This window comes from Diabrotica undecimpunctata, chromosome 8 (assembly GCF_040954645.1).
Source record: "Diabrotica undecimpunctata isolate CICGRU chromosome 8, icDiaUnde3, whole genome shotgun sequence".
Lineage (NCBI taxonomy): Eukaryota > Metazoa > Arthropoda > Insecta > Coleoptera > Chrysomelidae > Diabrotica > Diabrotica undecimpunctata.
Window position 1 is genome coordinate 105,931,883 of NC_092810.1, and position 24,541 is coordinate 105,956,423.

A 24,541-nucleotide genomic window follows, 5' to 3' on the forward strand; every position below is an offset into this window, starting at 1 on the left:
GAATGTTTACATTTTTTGAAAAATATTTATAACGTGGGCTGAACATGATCGGCCGGCATTACATAATATGCTATTTTCATTTGCTTAACAAGGTGTGATCAATTTCGCCCCATTCAGGGTATGAAATTGTTCATCCAGTTGTTTGCATTTTTTAGTCAAAATCTTAACCAAAAAAATATTTTTTATGGAGAAATATTTAATATAGATCTTGTTGAATCATATTAGTAACAAATATGTAGTGAATTTTACAACTTATAATCATATTTTTGAATGAATAATTTTAGAGTGATCAATTTCACCCCATTTTACGGTATGTAAAAACATACAAATCTTTTTCTTTTAAGAAATATTGTGCTTAATTTTTAGTTATTACAGTATTTATCATACTATACTTGAAGTGAAAATAAAGTGAGGTAACACTGCATAAAAACAGTTGAAAAGGTTAGATTTTTGTCTCTATAATGCGTGAACCATATGGCGAGTTTATGTAATATAAAATCAACATATATGTATTTATTTGACACAAAATTGAAATTATTTCTGAATATTTCTGAATTAAATAAAACAGCCTTGATTTTGTGCAGATGACACTAAGAGTCTTTAGTATGTATCGATTGCTATATAAGAAGAAATATGTTGGAGAGAAGTATTATTCCTAGAATCATTCAAGAACAAACATGGTATTCAAAGTAAGTAAAAATCCAACTTAATTAAAAATATTATTTATTAATAAATACCTATAAACTTTCCATCACGTAATTAACAATTCAATTGTTTTTTTATATAAAAAAAAGGTTTGTCTGTATGGTTCATCATACACATATTTCCGTTCCAATTTTAGTTTTCTTTTCTATTGTTTTTTCTTTTGTTTTAATTATAAGTTTGAACATAAATTTAGATTTCGTTGTTTTATATAAACTGTTAATATAATAAATGTGTTTATAAAAAAATTAACATGTGATCATCAAAAGTGTTCCATTTTCTCCAAAGTTTAAAGGGTTTTCAATATTTTCTTCCATTTTTAACATTTTATAATTTTGTACCATTTTTACCTTTTAATTAAATAATAAATTATATCAGCCAAAAATATAAAACTTTTATTAAATTTTGATTAAATAATTTTTAAACTCACAGTAGGAATTTTTTGCTCTTGAATACATCTAAATATCGTCTACAAAACGATTTACAGTATATATGAGCAGGTCTTATTTTCTATTCCAACTGTTCAGGTGTATTTCCAAATTTATCTGGGTCTATCTAGATTTCGTCAGGCTTTATAGGTATTCTTTCTAGTGGATTTTTTTGTAAATGGTATGCTTTTTCCAGAGTTTCTTATATTTTCTTGTGTACTTTATGAATTGATTTATTCTATATTTATTTATCGTTTAAGATCTTTAAGATTAAATCATGTGCAACTTTAAACCTTACAACCTTGTATTTGTTATGATTATCCAATTTCCATGTCATTATATTAATACTGGAATACTGGTGAGTGTATATTTTTACAGAATTTCAGTTGTATATTTCCAAACTCTTCATTTTCAAAATCATGTTTCTTGATTCCTATTATCATCTAGAGTATTATAAATTGTTCCCATGGTCTTGAGTTTTAAACTGGTCCTTCGAACGCAATAGAATATTTAGATAAATATCTACAGAGATAATGACTTTATAAACTATAAAAATAATATTGTTGGCAATACACTACACCTCTATTTTAGCTGTTTTTGTGTTAGTAGGTATATTTTAACTTTTTTAGAATTTTATGTGAGATATTTTGGGTACTCCAGTTTTTGATTAGTTAATTATACTTACTTACTTACTTAGTCCTAAGCCTTTCTACCGTTAGGTGTAAGGCTGGTGGAGTTAAGTTTTGCACTGTTATCTCCATGCTTTTCGGTCTTGTGTTAGATTTTGTGCACTTTCCCATGTCAATCCTTTCTTCTCAACTTCTTTTCTGATTTCCTCTACCCACCTAACTCTTGGTCTTCCTCGTCTGTTTTTCCCTTGCACTCTCGTTTCAAACAATCGTTTTTTTAATCTTTCATTCGACATTCTACACATGTGCTCGAACTATCTTAGTTGTCCCTCTACTATTTTTTCGTTTATTGGTTCTAGTTTTAGGTTTTGTCTGATTGTTTCGTTTCGTATTTTGTCTGTCCTCTTTCTGTTTGCTATTTTCCTCAGGAACCTCATTTCCATAGCATTGATTCGAGATTTTTGTCTCCCAGTCAATGTCCATGACTCGCTATTATACATGATTGTAGGTCTAACTACTGATTTAACGACAGCCGTTTTTACCTTCTCCGGTATTTCTTTTTTGCCCAAAAATGTTGTTTTCATAGTGTTAAATAAGTAAATAAGCTTCCTGTTCATCCCATTTTCTCATTTATTTCCATGTCTTTTTTACCGTTTGATTCAATTATTACTACTGGGTATTTAAAATGTTCCACTTGTTCTAGTTGTTTTCCGTTTAATTGTATTGCGTGTGTCTTTCTCTTATTTGAAATTATCATTGTTTTTGTTTTCTCTGTATTCATTTTCATATGTCTTGACAGTTGTTCTTCTAGGATTTCAAGGTTGTTCTGTAGGTCTTCTTTGTTTTCTGCTATCAAAACCATGACGTCTGCAAATAGAAGCTCTGATAGTTGAGTCTGTTTCATTTGCCAGTATCCTAATGTTAGTTTTTTCATTCTTCTCTTGGCTTTCTTTATTGCTTTATCCAGTACCACTGAGAACAGCAGTGGGCTCAACACACATCCCTGTTTGACGCCTTGACTTGTAGTAAATTCTTCGGATTCCTCGTTGTTGGTTCTCAATGTATTTATATTATTATTGTACATATCCTTTATTACATCAATTGTTATCCTGTCAACTCCTCTTTCCTTTAATGTCCTCCATAGGTCCTTTCTTTATATTCTGTCAAACGCCTTTTCCAGATCAATAAAGCATACATGTATTTCTCTATTTTTATTGATTACTTTCTCATTTACTTGTCTTATTGTGAATATGTGGTTTTGCGTGCTTCTGTTCTTCCTGAATCCACATTGTGTATCTTCCATATTTGGTTCTTATTGGGTTTTTATTCTTGTTTCTATTATTCTTGCGAATACCTTCCCAGGAATACTTGATATAGTAATACCTCGGTAATTATTACAGTTTCTCTTGTCGCCCTTTTTGTGTATTGGTAGTATAATGTCTTTCTTCCAGTCCTGTGGTATTTCTGCTCTCTTAATGATATCATTCATTAGTTCTTTCATGCTGTCCACTCCCTCAATTCCCATGAATTTTATCATTTCCGGGGTGATAATAACTGTCTAATAATAAAATAAATATAGATGGTTGCATTTTAATTTAATTCCACCATTCTCCTACACGTGTTTTAACGTTTTACGTTTAATCGGGGAAGACGTTAGAGAATTAAATTGAACCTACACGTGCAATTATTAGTAAAATAATATTATTAGTAAAATAATGCACCAGTCATGTTAACAGCTACCTCTAACGACATATTTATTATCTCAGTGTCGATAGCGATTAAAGTAAACTGTAAACTGAAGCTAATAGAGCCTGTAGGTCGATGTTAGGAATATTTATATTCCACTAGTACATTAACAATTTACCCGTATTACCTATATACTCGTATTACCCATATACCCATATATGTTTCATAATAGTTTTTTGTTAACGTGCTTAAATGTTTTTTAAATATATGTATTAGTTACATTTCAAAATTTAAGTAGGCCACATATTTATGACGTTTACTAAGAAGCTTGATGATTCTATATATCATTTATTGTCTTCCAGAGAAGACATAATATAAGATATGTGGTTTTTGACTTCTCTAATAAATTTATCATAGTTTGTTTAGCTTATATTTATATTTTTTTCCGATAATGTTATTTCATTGTTGCCATTGTTACTTATTGAAAACATTCTTAAGTTCTTGTTTACATATTTTTAAGTCTTCCAATCCTCTTTTTTTAATTATGTGAGTGCTCTCTAGAATATATTAATTAATAAGTCTTTTGTTCTTTATCAGTCAAACTACAGCTAAGTGGCTTATTGTACATATTTCATTAATATAGTTTGATTAACGAGAGTCCTCGGGGCTGTGGTAAACGAAACTTCTTAACAATAGTAATTTCTTCCGATTGCTGCCTTACTTTGGTAAAGGTTCTCCTGTAAGATCCTGGTTTAAAGAATAAAATATAGTTGTGGCAGACATAAAGTCCACTATCTAAACGACCTCTCTGTTTGTGTTTCTTGTATTTTCATAGGCACATTAAGAAGGGTAATTTATTACTGTTTCTCCTTCTGGTTTAATACTTTTATCCCCGTGTTTATTGTGTTTTTACAAGTTTAGACGATATATATTACTTGCTTACTTACTTACTTTTAGGATCCGGATCACCAATAATTAAAATCCTATATTTCCACTGATTGGCCACATATATGGCCTTGTATATGACCAATATATCAAAGAAATTAAGACACGTATTAAAATAGCACGTGCATCATTCTTTAAACTTAAGAAGTTTCTTTGTTGTCGGAATATAAGGTTAGGACTACGTCTAAGAATGCTTCGGTGTTACGTATTCTCTATTCTTCCTTATGGCTTGAAAGCAAGTACATTAAAACAAGTTCATCTGAATAAGTTGGCCACCTTTGAATTTTGGTGTTACCGGATAATCCTACCAATATCATGGACTCAAAGAATGTCAAACGCAAAAGTTACTAAAAGAATAGCAGATTATTCTGAAATAATATTGACTATCAAAAGAAGAAAACTTGAGTATTTAGGCCATGTTTTAGAGGGCAAAGACACTAATTATTGCTGATTATTATGCAAGGCAAAATTCGAGAAAAGCGAAATGTGGGAAGACGAAGAATATCGTGGCTTAAAACTTAAGGGAATGTTTTGAATGCAGTAGTGCAGAACTATTTAGAGCGGCAGTCAACAGAGTCTGCATAGCCATGATGATTTTCAACCTTCGATAGAAGATAAAACTTAAAAAAGAAGATTGGCGTTATCATTTACCAAAAATTGGTCTTTACCTGTTTAGGTCTTTCTCATATTTATGCATGTTAGTAGATGGTGAATAATGTATCCCCATTTGCTCTTTTTTACTAGTACAATGTAAGGTGCCAGTTCTTAGTCTCTTTAGTGCTCTTTATGTCTTTTCTTCTTCTTCTTTCTTTTTATGTAGACATAGCTCTGTCTGTTTTTCAATGTGCCTCCAGTAGGTTATCTTTCTTATCCTGTCTTTGATGTTTTTCAGCTTGCATCTACGTCATATATTTGTACTTCTAGGTCTGTCCTATAATGTCTTAGCATCAATTTTGCTAACTTTACTGTTTCTAACATTCTTTTGTTCTCTCTGTGCCAGGTCGTGTTTCTGCTACATATGTCATTATTGATCTGAAGACTGTTTCGTAAATTCTGTCTTTCATTTCTTTCTCGATATTTTTATTTCTCCATATTGTTTCGTTATTATTTAAACTAATTACTTGTTTTATTATCTGAGATTCCAGCTCCAAATTACATCTTATTAAATTTGCTGTGATAACCATGCATTTTATATTTTTTGGGTAAATTAACATGTCAAATTTTATGGTTGTTATATTAAATGGTTTCAGCATACATTGTAAATCATCTTAAGTATTTTTTACCACATGAACCCCTAGGGTTATTAGCGGGGTGGTATATCTTTATTTTAGAAAAGATACACTTTGTATATTATTAAAATTTACATAACAGTTTTGGAAAATACAAACATTTTATGTTATGTTACAATTTTTTATACAGTTTACAATTTTTGATAAAATTTGTTGTATTACTGATGTATTCTTTTAGAGTTTCTTTCTAATTGTGTTTTATTTTTGCTGTCGATCTTGCTGTTGAGTACACTGGAAAGTCTATCATTATATGTTGCACTGAAAATGGTATTTGACAGGTGTGGCAAATCGGCTGAGGGTCCTTGGAGCTGATGTATCCATGTGTAAATTTTGTATGACCTAGCCGCAGTCTGTTAATAACTACTTGGTCATGTCTTTGAGCTGGGAGCGGTAGTAAAGCAGAAGTAACATCTGGTTTGATAATTTTTAATTTTGCTTCTGTTTGGTTCCATTTTACTTGCCAGGTTTTGTTAATGTAAGTTTTTATTAATGCTTTTTGGTCTGAAATTGGTATGTTTTGCATAATAGGAATTGTCATATTATTGATAGTTTCTGTTGCTGCTTTATCAGTTGCTAACCTTTTGTGTTTCCTGCAGATAGGTTTCTGTAGCAAGTTTAACTTAATTTTTTTATCGGATATGAAATCATATTAAATATTCACCGCGCCCGGATTTATTTCAGAAATATTTATGTGTTTCACTATGTTCCAGACCATTTTTTTATTTTCTTCATTTACATACCAATTTAAAAATATATTGTCTTTGTGCAGTTCAGTTACCAAATACGGTTTACTTGTTGTTTTTGCACATTTTACTAAGCTTATCCATTGTTCAGGAATAAAAACTGTTTGGTTCTTTTTACGTCACTCTATTAAGGCGTGCATGGAATCTCCCTCATTTTGGGAATGACCTACCTCAAAATAATTGTGCGTTATGTTTATAGAAAATTTTTCAACTGCAAAAGAGTACATCGCAAATATTATTCTGTTTCTATTTTGTCCTCCGCAATTATCACTATCAAATATAAAATTTTTATATTCTTTTAAAACATTAGTTGCAATGAAATTATAAACACTGCTACTACTTATTTCGTTAACTCCCTTCCTTCCTCTGGTTTCATCCCACATGTAGCAAAATCCTTCAGTGCGTACTATGTCAAATATTGTGAAATTATAAACGCATAATTTTCGTTTATAGTAAAACATTGACAGTTCAGACTGAGGTGTGGTGAGAACTTTCTGCAAGTCGTAACAAGCAACTATAGTTTCCATTGAATTTTTAGCGATCTCTTTCCTTAAGTTGTCTTAAAACAGTCTTATTAGCAATATGGTTAGTGTTCTTCAGATCCATCTCTGCTTTTTTGTGTTCACGTGCATTTCAGTAAACATGACAGAAGACACACTGGTCTTTTTTTGGTTTAAAAAACTCGATGTTAAATTCACTGTTGAATATCTCACGGTATTGTCTTAATGTTGCAGTAGACGAGATAGGATGTTCTTTCTGCATCCACTCCGTTACAAATCAAAAAGTTTAGAAATATTTAGTTTCTATTCAAAATATAATTTTGGGTAATGAGACTTTACTGCTGGAATAGACGATATGTGTTTTTGAACAGTCTCTTTTATTTCTTCTGCTACTCATTGTGGCCGAGTTGTGTATTTTCCACGCATATCTTCAACAATTATACCAACTTCACTCTCTGACATCTTTTTAGACGTTGTCATTACCCAACTATCGGTTATATTAAACGTATAAAGAAACATTTTTTTATATACCACAATGTGGCTATCATTTATAGGCAATTTATACTGAAATGTCCACTTCCTTCGAGATTCAATGGTAGTATTTCAAATACGAATTCTTGTGTGTCTAGTAACCAAACGACTAATATATTGGGTCTGAAGGTTGTGATCTCCCATTTGCCATAACTCTTTAAAAAGTTGTTGCCTTGTTGTAATATTCAGTTTTTCTTGGCACTTTCGGATACATTTGTCTATACAACGACCTTTAAGTTGTGGTTGTTTTACAACTTTACCTTTTTTTATTTATAAATTGTTCTTTGTTTTTTTTTTGTTTACAAATTACATCTTTCCATTTCGTTCTATTAGCTTAACGTTTTCTTCCCCGTCTTATACTTATTAAGCTTATACTTACGACTTGCCCTAATATGTCGTTTAAAGTTGAATTGGCTATAAATAGCGATGTCGATTTATCATTGTTCCGCCGGAGGTAATCACCCAAACCGGAATGATTCTGATGTAGAGTAGAACTTTCTGATGATTCTGTAAATAATTAAAATAATTAAAAAACTTATGACTAACAAAACAATACATTCACCAGATGATGAAAGAATATACTACGAAACTTCGGGAGAAAAACCTTCTTCAATTTCACTTTGCTCAAAATCATCTAATATTTTATTTTGTTTCTATAATGTTTTTTTAAAAGTTATTAGTTCATCTCCTAAAAATAAGATCAGAAAAATAAAAAGAATATTAAATGTAGACCTAACTTAAACCACTTTATATAAGAACAAATTCTTTACCTGTATTTACAAATGAAGAACAACCAACTTGTCCAAGTTCCACGTCTTTATTACCATTATGTTCTTCTACGGGACCTTCTAAAAATTAACCTTGTTATCGTTATTTATTTTTTAAAAATTATAAAATACTAACTTGTTTGTTGCAACGCCAACTGTATGAGTCGAGAACTACGTTGATGTCTGCTCATGATTTTAAAAAATAACACCTGCATTGTGTACTATTCAACTGCAAACTAAACACCGAGACCGGGAAACAATCAAGATCTGTCTTGTCTATTTCCCCCTACTATTCTCACAATAATGCCGCGAAATATTGACACACGACGTGTAGTATCTACCTGCATAATTATCGGAACTTAGCAGCCTATGCGGCGAATAAAATTTTAACAACAGTTACGGTGTAGTTTTTAAAATATGAGAATTATTTTGCTACACTATGGTACGATACAGTATTTTTCGACGAAAATTTGATTTGATTCAACGTCGTATCTGTAGTTACTCTGTTATTCTACAAATAATTCAATTTTTTTTATATTTACGGTATTATTCCATTCGGAATCTTTCTTATTAATGCAGTTACAGCCAAGTTGGCAGATAAAGCGTAAAAAGTTATCCAAGAAGATCACTGTAACTCAAAATCGCCAAAAATGTTAATTACAGCGTTATTCTATGCATGGGTCGATATTATCTTTATAAAGTGAAGTATTGTGAAGAGTAAAACTAGTCATAGAGACATTTCAAATAATCCGAAAGCAACTTATGCATAAAGTGAAGTCGACTAAACTATAGAAAACAAGTAAAAAATAAGACCTCTTCTTCTTACAGCCTCTATTGACTTTATATTTAAAAAAAAATAACTAATTATTTATCATAGCTTAATTTTTAAATTTTTTATATATATTCAGATATGATTTCTAAAAATAATTATATTAAAAACTATACATTTTATTTCAGCTCACCATCTTCGCTGCACTTGTTGCCTACGTACATGCCGGAATTTACGGTGAATTAGGGAGTGTTCCCGTTGCAAGTCCAGTAATATCTGCATATTCCTCACCTTTATCAGTGAGATCTGTAGTATCCTCTCAACTGCTGTCATCTCCACTATTGTCGACTTCACCATTATATAGCAGATCTATATCTTCATACCCCTATGGTGCCTCAGTTCCAGTTATTTCATCACCTTTTGTAAGAAGTGTATCTTCGCTTCCAGTAGCATCGGTTCCATCCTTGGTGTCGGCACCAATAATAACAAGGGGATACGCTCCATCGGCCTCTCTTATTTCATCTCCAGTTCTAAGAAGCGTTTCATCTCTACCATTATTACAAGCTCCAGCTTTATCTAGAAGTCTTTCTTTAAACTCGTTACTACCAGCTCCAGTTATTTCTAGAAGTGTTTCTGTAAGTCCACTACTATCAGCTCCGGTATTATCAAGTTATGCTGCCAGTGCTCCTTTACTATCGGCTCCAGTGTCTTGGTAGGAAAATTAAGTATGATTTTGTTTTAACTCTGTATTTTTTGTATATAGAATATACTTTGTTGTAAAAAAAAATAATAAACTAATACTAAGCATTACAGGTGTTTAATGTTAGCTTTAATAAAAAATTGTTTTAAAGCTAAAGCAACAAGTTAAAATGCGAAGATTTCTACAACTTTTCTGAAATCAAAATTTCGATTCTCACTCAAATCTGTACCTTCTACGATTTTCAAAGTAAACAGACAATAACTAAACCGACATGGGGGATTTAAGATTGCATTCGACATCATCTGGATTCATCTAAGTAAAAACATTTAATGAACTGGCTTCTAATAATTATAATACGAGTAAATAAAGATATAGAAAAGACAGTTAATATTTGTTAATAATTTCACGTATAGTGCTTCTACAATTTGCTTATATGTGTTTAGTCTCTTTTAGGACTCATTAGAGTGCTTCAGTAGGAAGCCCTAAATGTAAAATCAAATCTTTTTCATCAAAGCAAGTAATAATTAAATAACTTCCTAAAGACGCATACAGCGACATTTAAAACTGAAGCAAAAAGTAAAAAATCGGAATAATTCTTCTAGTTGTTCGAAACCAAAATTCAGAGACTCGTCCAAATCTGTGCTTTCTACGATTTTCAAAGCAAACAGACGATGAACAAATCGACATAGGGAAGCTAAAATTGCATTCCACGTAATATCGATTCATCTAAGTAAGAACCCTTTATGAACTGGCTTCTAATACTCAAAGTAAGAGAAGATAAATATAAAAACGACTGTTATGCTTTGATTTCAAATTTTTTGTGTCAAATGAAGTAATAATGAAATAACTTCCTAAAGACGAATAAAGCGACATATAAAAATGAAGCAAAACGTAAAAATCCGAAGATTTCTACTACATTACTTATTTTTACAATGACTGTAAATGTCAGTAACTGAACAGTTATATGCAAGTATTTCAATCTCATTGAAACTAAATTCAAATTTTTACCACTGCGCTTTCTATAACTTGCATAGCAGACGGATTGATAAATTAGTCGACAAGGGAATCAATAATTTGCATTCCACATGTCGTTCAGCACGGTAAAAAATCTTAGTGAATTTAGTTTCTAGTACTACACTATTTACTGCTTTCACATTTATACTATTCACATTTTTGGCATATACTTGCTAAAAAATGACTCAGTTAATGATAAGTTATTCTTTAAAGTCCATAGAACCCTTAGCGTATCTTTTTTTGAGGCTTTATGATATTGTCTATAGTAGAGTGTTGGTAGATACGCTGGGCTACACAATACGTGACCAATTTATACAAAATTGAAAGACAAGTAATTGGGCGATACTAGGTTGAATCTTAAGTGTTATTTTGATCTTTTGTTATTAAATAAATTGTTCCTTGAGTTAAACAAGATGATATTTCCTTTGGATTATGAATAGTGTGATTAATTAAAGCTGATAAGCACTCATGAACACTCCAGAACTTCTTAAGCCAGAAGTTTTGAAGTCCGTCTGGTCTAGGAGATTTTTAGATATGAAGCTCTTTGATAATATTTGAAACTGCTTCAGTAGTGAATGGTTCGTAGGGAGTAGTATCGTAGTGTTGACAGTTATGCGCCGTATCTTTGACCCATTCAGGATTGGTGTTCGAAGAGCAGCTGGTGTAAAAAGTTGGTTTTCCCCAAAACTCTTGAATTTCTTCATGGCTTGGGTACGATTTATTGGCACTTTTTAACGTGAAATTAACTTTCCGATAGAACGCCTTCTCGACATGCTCAAAAAAAGCATTATCGCATTTACGGTTGTTACTAACTTTTTATCTCTTTAATCGACCTGAGTAAACGGAGAGTTTTTGTTTTAATGTATCCAGGCACTAATATGCTGTGTTATTTTCTGGATTATATTGTGAGTGTATTGTGGTACGAAGAATTATTTCCTCAGCTCTTTTGTTTACTTTTCTACTTTTTGTTTCTCAAATATGTTCCGATATAATTTTTCCTTGCAGCCGTTTTTCCCTAGGTGCACCTCTGTTTACTGTCCTTCTGATATTAGTACCCCGTCGTGTTTTGATTTTATTGCGCATAACACTAGCAATTGCTGTTGATGCAAATATTTTAATCTGTAAGCTTTTAAAACATAATTTGGTATGACAGTGTTTACAATTTGTAACAGCGCACCTAGTTTCTTGAAAAAAAAACAGTTGTTCAGATACGTGAATATCTGGGTACTCTCTGCTAAATTCGGTATACAGCTGTTGTCGGTAGCCGATCGTTTTTTGACCGAGTTTTGTCACTTTGTAATAGAAGCGCAAAATATTTTCGTTCATGGACACAGTCCATTTCATGCACTGCCTCGGACATGTCGCTTGAGCACCGACTGATGTTCCAGCGCAACACCTTTAGTGAGTGGAGTTGTTGGTACTGTTTGACTCGCTTGTGAATCTTCTTGTTGTTAGGTTGTAGCTGATTGTAGGCTCCTCAATACCCTGAGACCGACGTTTCGTATGCTGTTCCGTCCAGCACCGGCTCCAAACGTGCCTGGATATCCCCAGGCAGCGACTCTAAACATAAATCAATATTCACCATTTTCTACGCTACAAATACCCAGAGAGCATAGAAGAACTGACAAAAACTCCCCCAGATTACTATTATTATCCAGATTTAGCCATACGACTCACACTCCCTCTAAGGGGAAAATTACTGTATTAAAAGGATTGAGCTCCGGTGGGACTCTTTTCGTGTTATCGAGCCCTAGGAGGTATGCTGGAGTATCTGCTAAAAATTTTTGTACACATCTGGACGTTGCGAGGAGTATAGCTCTCTGCACGGCCTTATAAATATGTTCCTTTAGACCCAGCTGTTTTATGTTCGCTAGGAGGTTTTTGGAAATAACATCAGTAGTAGATAGAATAATAGGTACTGTCTGGCTACTTTTCATTCTCCATTGTCTCTTGATTTTTATTTCTAGATCTCTATACTTGGCGATCTTTTTGTTGTATTTAACAAGCAAATTATTGGTGTTAGGTATCGCCACATCAACAAGTAATATAATTATAGCTATTATTTTTATTATTACTATATTATATTAGTCTATTATCACGCTATTTTACAATAATAGTAGCAATACTTTGTTATGTACCTCAAAGACTTAGATAAATAAATAGATAAATAAGCAACAATATTAATATTAATTAAAAATCTATTTGTATATCCAAAGATTTTTCTGCTAGTAGTATTTGCAACATCTTTTAGAGATATAGAACATTTTTATTAGCTTATTTGATTTAATTTGTTAATCGATGATGTCAAAATGTTCCAATTAAATATTATCAAGTATGTTTTCTAGAATCCAATTTTTAGTAAATACGTATCCTAAAATTTTATTTTTGTATAAAAATATAGTATTTTATTAAAGAAAACCTTGGCTATTACTTACCTCACGTTCCAAACTGGCACTTCATTGTTGTGAACTTAGATATGGACACTAAATCCCTCTTAGGGACACGGGAAATAAGAATTTTTCACGTGAAGTATTTATAAGCCGTGTGGGTATAATTTATCGCTAGACACACTGCACGTAAATCAGCTAGAAAATATTTTTCTACAAAACGTGATAAAGTTAACAAGGAATACACGGTTTTCAGTTACTTTTAGTTTTTCCGAAAATGGATTTCTAGGTAAAATTAATAAAAACATAAGTATATGCAAATTATATTAGTCTTAAATATAATGGAAAATACCACTAAATTTGTATTTTCGACTATAATAGCAGATTTTGCTATACTAACTGTTCCGTTTCGCATTTATATTTATTTTAAAGATTATTTATCACAGTGGTGATATATTCATTTTTATTTCTATTTAAACATATGCGCCACTAACGGTAACGCTTTGTGTTTTTGCCAGCTAAAGCAGAAACCGGCTTTGGCGCGAAAGACTTCACTTCGCCATCAACACTCGACCAAGTCGGTCGATATTTTGTATTAGTCGGCTTTTTAACGATTGTAATCAAAATATACGTAATAAAAGTGTTTCAACCCCACAGTTTTTTCTTCATGGTCCATTCGAGTCGTATATATCAGTGATTATCAAAGACATTTATGCAGTTTGCTGCAATCTAAATTTAGTTAATTAGCCGGCAAGTCGTCTTTTTCTGTTCGTGAGGGCGGAGTCAAGTGGTTACAAGTAACCGTTACAAGTAACAATTACAACCTTCGGGCGGTTCCTGTAGAGCTACAATTCAAGCTGCTAGCAGTCCACCCAACATCACATCCAGCACCGTAGCAGAAAGCATCTGTAGTCTTTCCGCTAGTGCGTGGATAGAACTTCATCTGGTCAACAGCACGCCTAATCAAAGTAAGTGAGCCATTCCCATCTCTATTTCATATATTCTTTCTACTTGCGTGGAGTTAAATGTCGTTTAACTAGGGTCAATTATAAAAACCTGTTTATTTGGTTAAACTCATTTTATTACTCAAATATAATATTTCGTTAAAAGGTACAAAAACCTGTCTTGCTTCAAACAAAACAACTATTCATTTCATATACTTGATTTTTTATCGCCGAGTAAAACCTTTATTGCCTTACTTACATTTCAGGTAACGAACCCTATATAATTTATGCGGTTTCACTTTCAGTTAGATAAAAAATATAATTTTCAACATTTTGTACAATTTTATGGCTTATTCATAACGACAGGTAAAACCTTTTCTTATAATTGCGATTTCATTATTTCATTAGTATACTGGTAAACATTTTAAATCTTTTCATCGTAAAATAAACTTCGAGTATTATTAAAAAATATTTTATTATGTCTCTAAAAGATTTAAACAAAAAAAGGGGTATACTTAAATCACGATTGACAATATTCGAAAAATTTCTTAATAAACAGATTGAAAAACAATCTGACAATTTAGTTATTGAGGTGGAAACCAGGTTAGCAGATATAGAGCCTGTTATAAATGAATTCGAAAAAATTCAATACGAAATAGAAAACATTTCGGACAATGTTTCTGAGGAATTAGACAATAGGGAAATCTTTTCAGATTTGTATTATTCGCTTGTATCACAAGCAAAAGCATTAATAAATTCGATTTCAAATAAGCATGAATGTAACAATCGTCCCGTAGAATCATTTTCTTCAAACTTAGGTAGCACTCATTTAACAAATGTAGAGCAAATTCAATACAGTCCACTTCACTCTCAAATAAAGCTCCCAACTATCGAGTTACCTCATTTCAAAGGGTCATACGGGAGGTGGCTTGAGTATCATGATACCTATGATAGTCTAATTCATAAAAATCCTTCGATTAATTCAATTCAGAAGTTCCATTATCTTCGGGCATCTCTAGGTGGAGAAGCTGCACAGGTTATCAGCTCATTAGAGATTTCGGCCGCGAATTATGATATAGCATGGAACTTACTATGCGAAAGGTTTGCAAACACGCGTCTTTTGATCTACAATCACACAAAGGCCTTATTTGATTTGCAACCCATTCCAAAAGAATCTTCTACTCATCTTCGTCAACTAATTGACAATGTTTCGAAAAACTTGCGTTCGCTAGAATCTCTTCAGCAACCTGTTCATTCTTGGGACACTCTGTTAATATTCATGATAGCAAGCAAGTTAGATGCCCTCACTGCGAGGGAATGGGAATCATATAGATCCGGAAGTGATCTTCCTACCTTTGAAGATATGATCGCATTCTTGAAAGGCAAAGCTGATCTTCTAGAGAAGCTAGAAGTATCGAAAGTTACGTATAAATCGGACAGGCAGTCCAAATTCTCAAGGCAGCCGCAATCTTTTCTCTCGTTCAATAGAAAAGCATGTACGTTCTGCAAAGAAGATCATAAAATATATAACTGCGCTAAATTCTTGGGGGCTTCGACCCAAGAGCGAATCAAACACGCTAGGGATTCAAAACTTTGTACAAATTGCCTTTATTCTGGCCATTTTAGCTCCAACTGCAAATATGGAACGTGTAAAAAATGTAAGGCAAAACACCATAGTTTGTTGCATTTAGATAAACAATCCGTTCACACTACCGATACTAATCAGCGGGTGGAGTCTGAACCTGAACACCAAGTGTCTCTTTCAGCTCACTCGAATGTAGCTCAATCAATTTTGTCTACAGCTGTCGTTCAAATATTCGATAAAAACGGTAGGGTTCATCAATGTAGGGCTCTTCTTGATTGTGGCTCTCAATCAAATCTCATAACGAGAGAATTAGCTGATAAGCTAGCGCTATCAAGGTCCGAGGTAAATATCTCTATTGTAGGGATAGGTCATGCAGTCTCAAACATTCGATCTAAGTGCACAGCGAAGATTCAGTCAAGGCAGTCTTCGTTTTCTACATCTCTTTCATGTCTCATAGTCAATAGCATCTGCGATAGAATTCCAGCATATAGTTTCGACATTGGAAACTTAGATATTCCACGTCATTTAAGACTAGCAGATCCAGATTTTCATGTTGCTTCAAAAATCGACATTCTGATAGGTGTTGATACTTTCTGGAAAATCTTGTGTGTGGGACAATTCAGTTTAGGTCCTTCTGCTCCAGTCATGCAAAAAACAAGGTTCGGTTGGATAGTTTCCGGTCAGTTTAATGACAAAAGGGAATCAGTTTCATATTGCAACTTCAGTAGAAATGATTTAAGTTCTGACTTAAATGTTCAGTTACAAAAATTCTGGGAACTCGAAGAGTACACGGAACCTGTACTTTCCGAGGAAAACTTAATATGCGAAAAACACTTCTCCTCAACGGTGAAGAGAAATGACGAAGGTCGCTTTATCATCAATATACCTCTGAGGGGCTCCATTGAAAATATAGGTGATTCAAAGCGACAGGCATCAAAACGTTTTCTCAACTTGGAGAAAAAACTTCATAAAAACGACGTCCTAAAAAGGATGTATACCGAATTTATGGAAGAATACATACAACTTGGTCACATGTCCAAGGTTGATGATAGTCAACAGAGCTTTTCGTATTATCTTCCCCATCACGGGGTCTTAAAGGATGACAGTCTCACCACAAAGCTTCGTGTGGTGTTCGACGGTTCCTTTCCATCTTCTTCTGGTCTATCAATAAATGACATTCAAATTTCGGGTCCTACCATTCAGGACGATCTATTCTTAATTTTATTGCGTTTTCGACAACATGCATTTGTTGTTTCTGCTGATATTACAAAAATGTATCGTCAGGTGCTCGTGGATCCTGAACAACGAGCACTTCAGCAAATTTTCTGGCGTTCTTCTCCTTCTGATACTCTGAGCACATATCAGCTAAATACGGTCACATATGGAACAGCTTCAGCTTCGTTTCAGGTCATTCGTTGCTTATTTCAGTTAGCATCCGAGAATAAAGATCTTCACCCTACTGCTTCCAAGATCATCAAGCGAGATTTCTATGTTGATGATCTTCTGACAGGTGGAGATTGCGCAGAGTCATTGTCAAATGTATGCAAGGATATCAACAATATCTTAAACAGCGGATGTTTTGAGTTGAGGAAGTGGGTATCGAATGATCCGGTAGTACTTAATAAAATTCAAAGTTCCAAGTGTCTATCAAATCTAAAATCATTCGGTGGAGAAGAAAAGGTAAAGGTACTTGGCCTAAATTGGATGTGTGATTCGGACACACTAACATATAAGGTAGCTGATTTACCTAATCCTAATAAGGTAACGAAGAGAATAATTCTTTCTCGTATTGCTCAGATCTATGATCCTCTTGGGCTGCTTAGCGCTTGCACAATTACGGCCAAGATTATAATGCAAATTCTTTGGCAAGAAAAGCAAGGCTGGGATGAATCTGTTCCCCAAATCATTTTTACGCAGTGGCAGCATTTCAAGGAGGAATTACTTAGATTAAATAATATCGAAATACCTAGGTACGTAAAATTAAAGGATTCGATCTCTTGTGAGCTACATGGTTTTTCTGATGCCAGCAACAAGGCATATGGTGCTGCAATCTATGTTAAGAGTGTTGATTCTGATGGACATGTTTTGGTTCGTCTATTATGCGCAAAATCCAAGGTTGCACCCCTTAAAGTGATTAGCATACCTCGTTTGGAATTGTGCGGCGCATTGTTACTTGCTCGTTTGTCTGAAAGGGTAATCAAGTCCTCAGATATCAATTTCGATAAAGTATTTCATTGGTCTGATTCTACTATCACTCTGGCATGGATACGCACACAGTCAAAACTATTAAAGACGTTTGTAGGAAATCGTGTCGCTGAGATTCAGACCAAAACGGAAAGGAAAAATTGGCACCACGTAGTTTCGAAAGATAATCCTGCTGATCTTGCTTCTCGTGGAATTAGTCCCCTATTACTCATGTCTTCTGACTTATGGTGGCATGGACCTTCCTGGCTTAAATCAAATGATTATCCCACACAATTTTCTCTTCCAGATGACATTCCGGAGTTAAAGACTGCCGAGGTCATTACTTTGTCTGCCACATTAGACTTTTCATTAATAAAGCAATTCTCTAGTTTGATTAAGTTAAAGAGATGTACTGCTTACATTCTGAGATTCATTAATAATTGCAAAATATCCAAGTCTTCCCTTCATGAAAGAGCTTCAGGTGCTTTAACTTCTCAGGAGATTTCGAACGCTATGTTTTACCTAGTAAGGATAGTTCAGAATGAATGTTTCTCAGAAGAAATACGCAATTTGACAAAAAATGGGCCCGTAAGCCCAAAAAGCAAACTCATTTCGTTGCAACCATTTCTCGATTCAAATCGAATACTTCGTGTTGGTGGTAGATTAAAAAATTCATCTTATTCTTTTGAGAAAAGACATCCGATTTTGCTACCATCTAATAATTATTTTACTGACTTAATTCTTTTAGACCTGCACGTTAAACTCTGTCATGCAGGTCCTCTTCTTCTTTTATCTACAATTCGAAATGAATTTTGGCCTATTCATGGTAAAAATTCAGCCAAGCGTATCGTCCATAAATGTATTAGGTGTTGTCGTGCAAGTCCACCTAAAAATCTGTCTCCAATTATGGGTGATTTACCGAAGGATCGTGTTGACCCATCCCCTCCTTTTTATATCACAGGCGTAGATTACGCAGGTTATTTTTTAGTCAAGGATCGAAAGGGGCGTGGATGCAAGCTTTTAAAGGCATATGTAGCCTTATTCGTGTGTTTCACAACTCGTGCTGTTCATTTAGAACTCGTATCTGATTTAACTACTCATTCATTTATAGCAGGCTTTAAGCGCTTTGTAAGCAGAAGAGGAAAACCTCTTAAGATGTACTCTGATAATGGAACTAACTTTCAGGGTGCTAATCGTGAACTAAAGGAGTTTTATGATTTTATTAAGACTAATAAGCGTGAGATTCAAGACCATTCAATAACCGAAAGTATTGAATGGCACTTCATACCTCCACAATCGCCGCACTTCGGTGGCCTTTGGGAGGCCGGCGTTAAGTCAATGAAATCGCATTTAAAACGCGTCGTCGGCAATGCTCACCTCACGTATGAGGAATTCTCTACAATACTCACGCAAGTAGAATCTGTCCTTAATAGTCGTCCTATATCTGCCCTTTCATCAGATCCCAATGACCTTTGTCCTTTGACTCCGGCTCATTTTCTGATCGGAAGGCCTTTGACAGCCATTCCTGAACCTGATTTGATGTCAATAAACGAAAATAGATTGAACCACTTTCAGCGCCTTCAAAAAATGGTGCAGCACATTTGGTCAAGGTGGTCTAAGGAGTTCATAGGAGAGCTGCAGCAGCGGAAAAAATGGAAACAAGTTTCCAAAGACATTAATATTGGCACACTAGTTCTTATCAAGGAAAAGAACTTGCCTCCTCTAATTTGGCAGTTGGGACGTGTAGTCGAGCTGCATCCAGGTCCAGACGGAGTTTCCAGGGTGGTGTCCATAAAGACGACGAGAGGTATCATTAAGAGAGCAGTATCTGTCATCTGCCCTCTACCATGCAGTGAATAGTGCTAGACTCTTGAACAATTTTGGTCATTTTTGAAATTGTTAAGTTGTTATATTATTTTGAAAGACTTTAGCCTTTCAAGGCGGGCGGCCTGTTCCGTTTCGCATTTATATTTATTTTAAAGATTATTTATCACAGTGGTGATATATTCATTTTTATTTCTATTTAAACATATGCGCCACTAACGGTAACGCTTTGTGTTTTTGCCAGCTAAAGCAGAAACCGGCTTTGGCGCGAAAGACTTCACTTCGCCATCAACACTCGACCAAGTCGGTCGATATTTTGTATTAGTCGGCTTTTTAACGATTGTAATCAAAATATACGTAATAAAAGTGTTTCAACCCCACAGTTTTTTCTTCACTAACTACTATTAATTTATTACTAATTAAAAAAATCAGTAGTTGTCCAAAGTATTAAATCTACTTTATCCCAGATATCCCATTTACCAATTAGCTCTACTTGTGATTTTATATATTTTTTCCTACAATAGTTAAATTTCGAGTTAAAGTTTAGTTACTTTTGGTGACCAGCATGCCCTTCCATGTCCCTATCTCACCATATGTATATTCATCTCCCCATGACTAACATACCCGCAATTTAAAAATCTTCTCTTAACTTTTGTAAAAATATTCTAAATAAATTTTTTTGCTCTATACATCTACATTTATATTATTTAGTCAATGTTTTGGTTATATTTAATTTTATTTTTAAAGATCAAGCCTGGTGGACCTATTTACCTGGTGAATGTACAACAACTTTATATTACAACACAATAAACTGGTGGTTTTGTATACACACACATATTTATATATATATATATATATATATATATATATATATATATATATAATTGTATTGATTTCGTTTATCCTTTTCTTAAGTTTTCTTCCTTTTCTTCTTTGTCCTTGCTTCGTTGCCAAATTCATTTCCACTGTTTGTTCTTTTTTCGAATTATCAATTTTATGTTTCCCATGTTCATTTTTCTGTTCTCCTTCTTTTTTTTCTGTTAGTTTCATCGTATTATTTTTGAAATCTATGACTACATGTTTTTCTGCCAGTTCGTCCACTCCTACAATCATGTCATGCGACATGTTTGGCATTATTACACATTGTAATTTGTGCAATAATATCCCCGCCAAATATGAAATTCGAGTAATGTTGCAAACTTTTCGAAAACTTTTCTTCTTATCCCAAAATAAATACAATAAAATTTAAAACTTTTGTCAGTTGTAAAAATCAATCAAATATCATAAACTATATCATGCAAAAATTTGTACCTATAGAAATTTGAAATGTTATGTCATAAAAGCAAATAGAGTAGACTCCCTCTATAACGAGAACTGAAATGACAGACTAATTACCTCGTTATAAGCCGATCTCGTTATATCAGACAATCATAATACTGTGCATACATATGAATCTGTAGTTTTCTAAACCATTAACTTCCTATAGTGAAGCCATTCGGAGCAATATAAGATGCTAATAAAAATTGTTTGAATGGCGTTTTTGAAAAAAAGTTATTTACTTTTATTGTCAATGAAATATATTAAAACATAAAAGAGTTGTTTACTTTTATTATGAATGATATACGTTAAAACAAAAAAGCTGTACTTATATTTTTTTCCAACTACATAATGTATAAATCGTATTTTCAAGGATAACATAAACTATTGCTTCTGCAATTTTAAGAACTCTGTTATTTTTAACTGTTTTAAATGGTCCAGTATCATTCTATCATATATTTTCTAAAGATGTGAAACAGTTGTATTTATTCATTGTAAAGACGTTTATTGTGGGCTGCAGTTAAGTTTATTGAGGGGCTGTTTGAAAAGGTATTTATTTATAGCCACGACCGGACTAAAAACGTAAAAAACACGTTTTTGGATCTTATTTTCTCTAGTTATAACCTAATTTGCCTCGCTATAGACGGTTATAGTTCAATAGAAATTTCACGGGACATCTAATGTATCTCATTATAAGCGAAACCTCGTAATAACCGTGTTCGTTATAGAGGGAGTATACTGTATAATAAAGACGCAGTATTCAGGACAAATATAAAGGAAAAATAGGGGGAAATTTCTAATTTTCCCAATTTGGGGAAATTTAGATAGTATTTTTGGAGTTCCTGTCATTGAAATATACATATTGTGGTAGCGATAAAACAAAGTCTAGCTAATATAAAAAAAAGTAAAACAGAATAAAGAGTGGTAAGAAAAGCTAAAGTATGCTTACCTAAATGACATAACGTTGACACTAGAGCAGGAGTTAGAAAGATACTAGGGCGGTCCAATAAGTACTTAGTCTACAAAAGAAAAACAAAAACTTTGAAAAGTGGCGATTTCTTTCTCAACATAGTCTCCCTTAAGCTCATATACTTGACCCACCAATGCTCCAACTTCTTTAATCCGTCTGAAAAATACGTTTTCTCGAGGTCTGCAAAGTAGGCTTTTGTGACGGCAATAACGTCCTTATTCGACTTAAATTTCTCTCCGGTGAGTGCCTTTTTTAAGTTTGAAAACGAAAAAATCGAACGGGGCCAAATCTGGAGAATACGATGGATAGGGCAACAGTAGACCAATTCGACCAATTCTTTTTTCTTCGCAAAATGTAGTCGTTTCTTCTGCAACTCGGCGTCAAATCGGCCCAATAATTTGGCGTAGTAGAGCCCTGTGACCGTTTTGATCTTTTTCAGAGAGTCCATGTAGATCTCCCTTTGTGAATCCCAGAAAATGGTGGCCATTACCTTTCCGGTCTATAGGACAGTCTTCGCCTTCTTCTAAGCAAGTTCGCCAGGTGCCGTCTTCTGTTTCGACTGTTCATTGGTCTTTGGCGTGTACTAGTAGATTCATGTTTCGTTGTCGGTTACGAAACGATAAATGGCGAAATATTGAGTAATTTAGAAAAAAGAAAGATTTTTACTATAGACCACTTTACCCGATAATTTGAACGTATTTATAAATTATTTTTTGGCCGAAATAAATATATTTTTATATATATATATATATATATATATATATATATATATATATATATATATATATATATATATATATATATATATATATATATATATATACATCTAGCGGTTAATGTAAGCTCCGTTCTAAAACGGTATTATACTAACTCCAGTAGAATATACACCGTGTATTTTATTATCTGAGTAGCGCTTTATGTAGACTCCGACCAACACGTAGGATTAAGTGGACTCCACAAAAGGATAAACCATTTTTGGGATCCGTATTTACGATATTGCATATACTTCTAAACTCCTGCGATGTTGCCAATAATTGTATTAGTAGTAGATTTTCAAATTTTACAGCAGGTACATTCTGGAACTTGAAATTTATTTCAATATCCATCAATTTAATCATGGAGGAATTTGAGGACTATTTGGCTAATTTATGTAGTTAAATATAAATTGTTAACCGACATATACCTTTATTTTACTTTTTAGTTTTAATAAGCAAGGCGGTAATTTAATTACTTGCTTTATATATTTTCAAACATAAGAAAGTGTGTATTATAAACTTGGAAAAGCGAAAATTTCCGTTTTTATTAATTAGTATTTTTTATTAAAATGCATTGGCATTAAAACATTTAGTACATAAATGTACGTATATCAAATAGAGTATTCGTGTAACAGTTTCTGAAATTAGAAGCCCCTTCGGTAAGATTATAAAGTTTGTTACCACAAAAAATCTACTAGCATGCACAGAGATGAGAGAGACCTACACAGAAGAAGATCTATTTTTAGCGAATGACAGGGCCATCTATGTAGCCAACCATTGGAAATACAAAATTTAAAGCTGTTGGTGTTCCGGACACGGAAAGTAAAGTAAGTATAAAAAGAGGTAAAAGTAAAATGAAAAGAAAAATAAAACACTTATATAATATGTAGACCTGAAAGTGCGCCGGAGGGTTTGAAATAAGAATTTACCTAAGGAATGAAATAAGAATTTACCTAATATAAAACAGATCTGAAAAGAACAAAAAACAGATCAAAGAATTAATACAGATTAAGTACATCCTTAAGTAACATATCTCAAATCCGCCTGCAGTTTTGTTGGGTAGATCGAGTAGCTCGACAGAACTGTTGCCGGTCCCAAGCCCAAATAAAGGAGGAGGGGGTCTACAGCCCGTTTAGCACTCTACTGATAGACTTTAAAACCATACAGCTCATAGAAACAGAATTATGCCTCGGGACAGGAATGATTTCATTACGACGACTAACGGGAGAAAGAGGACAACGAATTTATGGTAAACGAGAAATACACTTCGCATCGGTGCTTTGAACGTAAAGTCTCTACAAGAGAGCAGAAAATTACAAAAGAGCTTGTAGAAAAAAAATATAGACATGTGTGCGGAAAAAAGGAAAAGGGTCAAATTATTATAGATGACCATCTCATGATTTACAGTGGTGTTGCCAAAGAAACCAGAGCCAAAGAAGGAGTCGCTCTGTTAGTACACAAACATTTTTTACACCAAGTATAAAAATAGTAAGTGTAAAAATTAAACTGGATGTCAAACCTCTGAATGTGATAGCAATTCATGCACCAGAGAACAACAAAGATACCACCACAAGGGAAAACTTCTACGAACACCTTCAGACTGTAATTAACGAGACCCCAAATGATAAATATAAAATCATTATGAGTGATTTTAACGCCCGTGTTAGCAATGATTTAGTTCCAGGGATAAAACAGCGATATAACGAAAATATCAGAAATGAAAACGGAAACCTTCTAACGGACCTCTGCAGCAAAAACCAGATACGTAATAATAATACATTTTTCCCTCACAAAGAACAATACAAATACATTTTTGAAAACAGTAGAGGACAAAGATCTATGATAGACTATATTCTGTTGAATAGAGAGCAC

At 33.4% G+C, this 24,541-nt stretch overlaps 2 protein-coding genes across 2 annotated transcripts; both read left to right on the forward strand.

Moving 5' to 3' along the window:
- The first annotated feature begins 529 nt into the window (after positions 1-529).
- On the forward strand, positions 530-9,797 carry LOC140448512 (uncharacterized). Its single transcript, XM_072541594.1, has 2 exons — positions 530-689; positions 9,178-9,797. The coding sequence occupies exons 1-2, from the start codon at positions 678-680 to the stop codon at positions 9,703-9,705; spliced, it is 540 nt and encodes a 179-aa protein (XP_072397695.1). The 5' UTR covers positions 530-677; the 3' UTR covers positions 9,706-9,797.
- Positions 9,798-10,774: 977 nt separating this feature from the next.
- LOC140449043 (uncharacterized) lies at positions 10,775-19,663 on the forward strand. Its single transcript, XM_072542183.1, has 2 exons — positions 10,775-10,789; positions 14,594-19,663. Exons 1-2 carry the CDS (start codon positions 10,775-10,777, stop codon positions 19,661-19,663), a joined length of 5,085 nt encoding a protein of 1,694 aa, XP_072398284.1.
- The last annotated feature ends 4,878 nt before the right edge of the window (positions 19,664-24,541 follow it).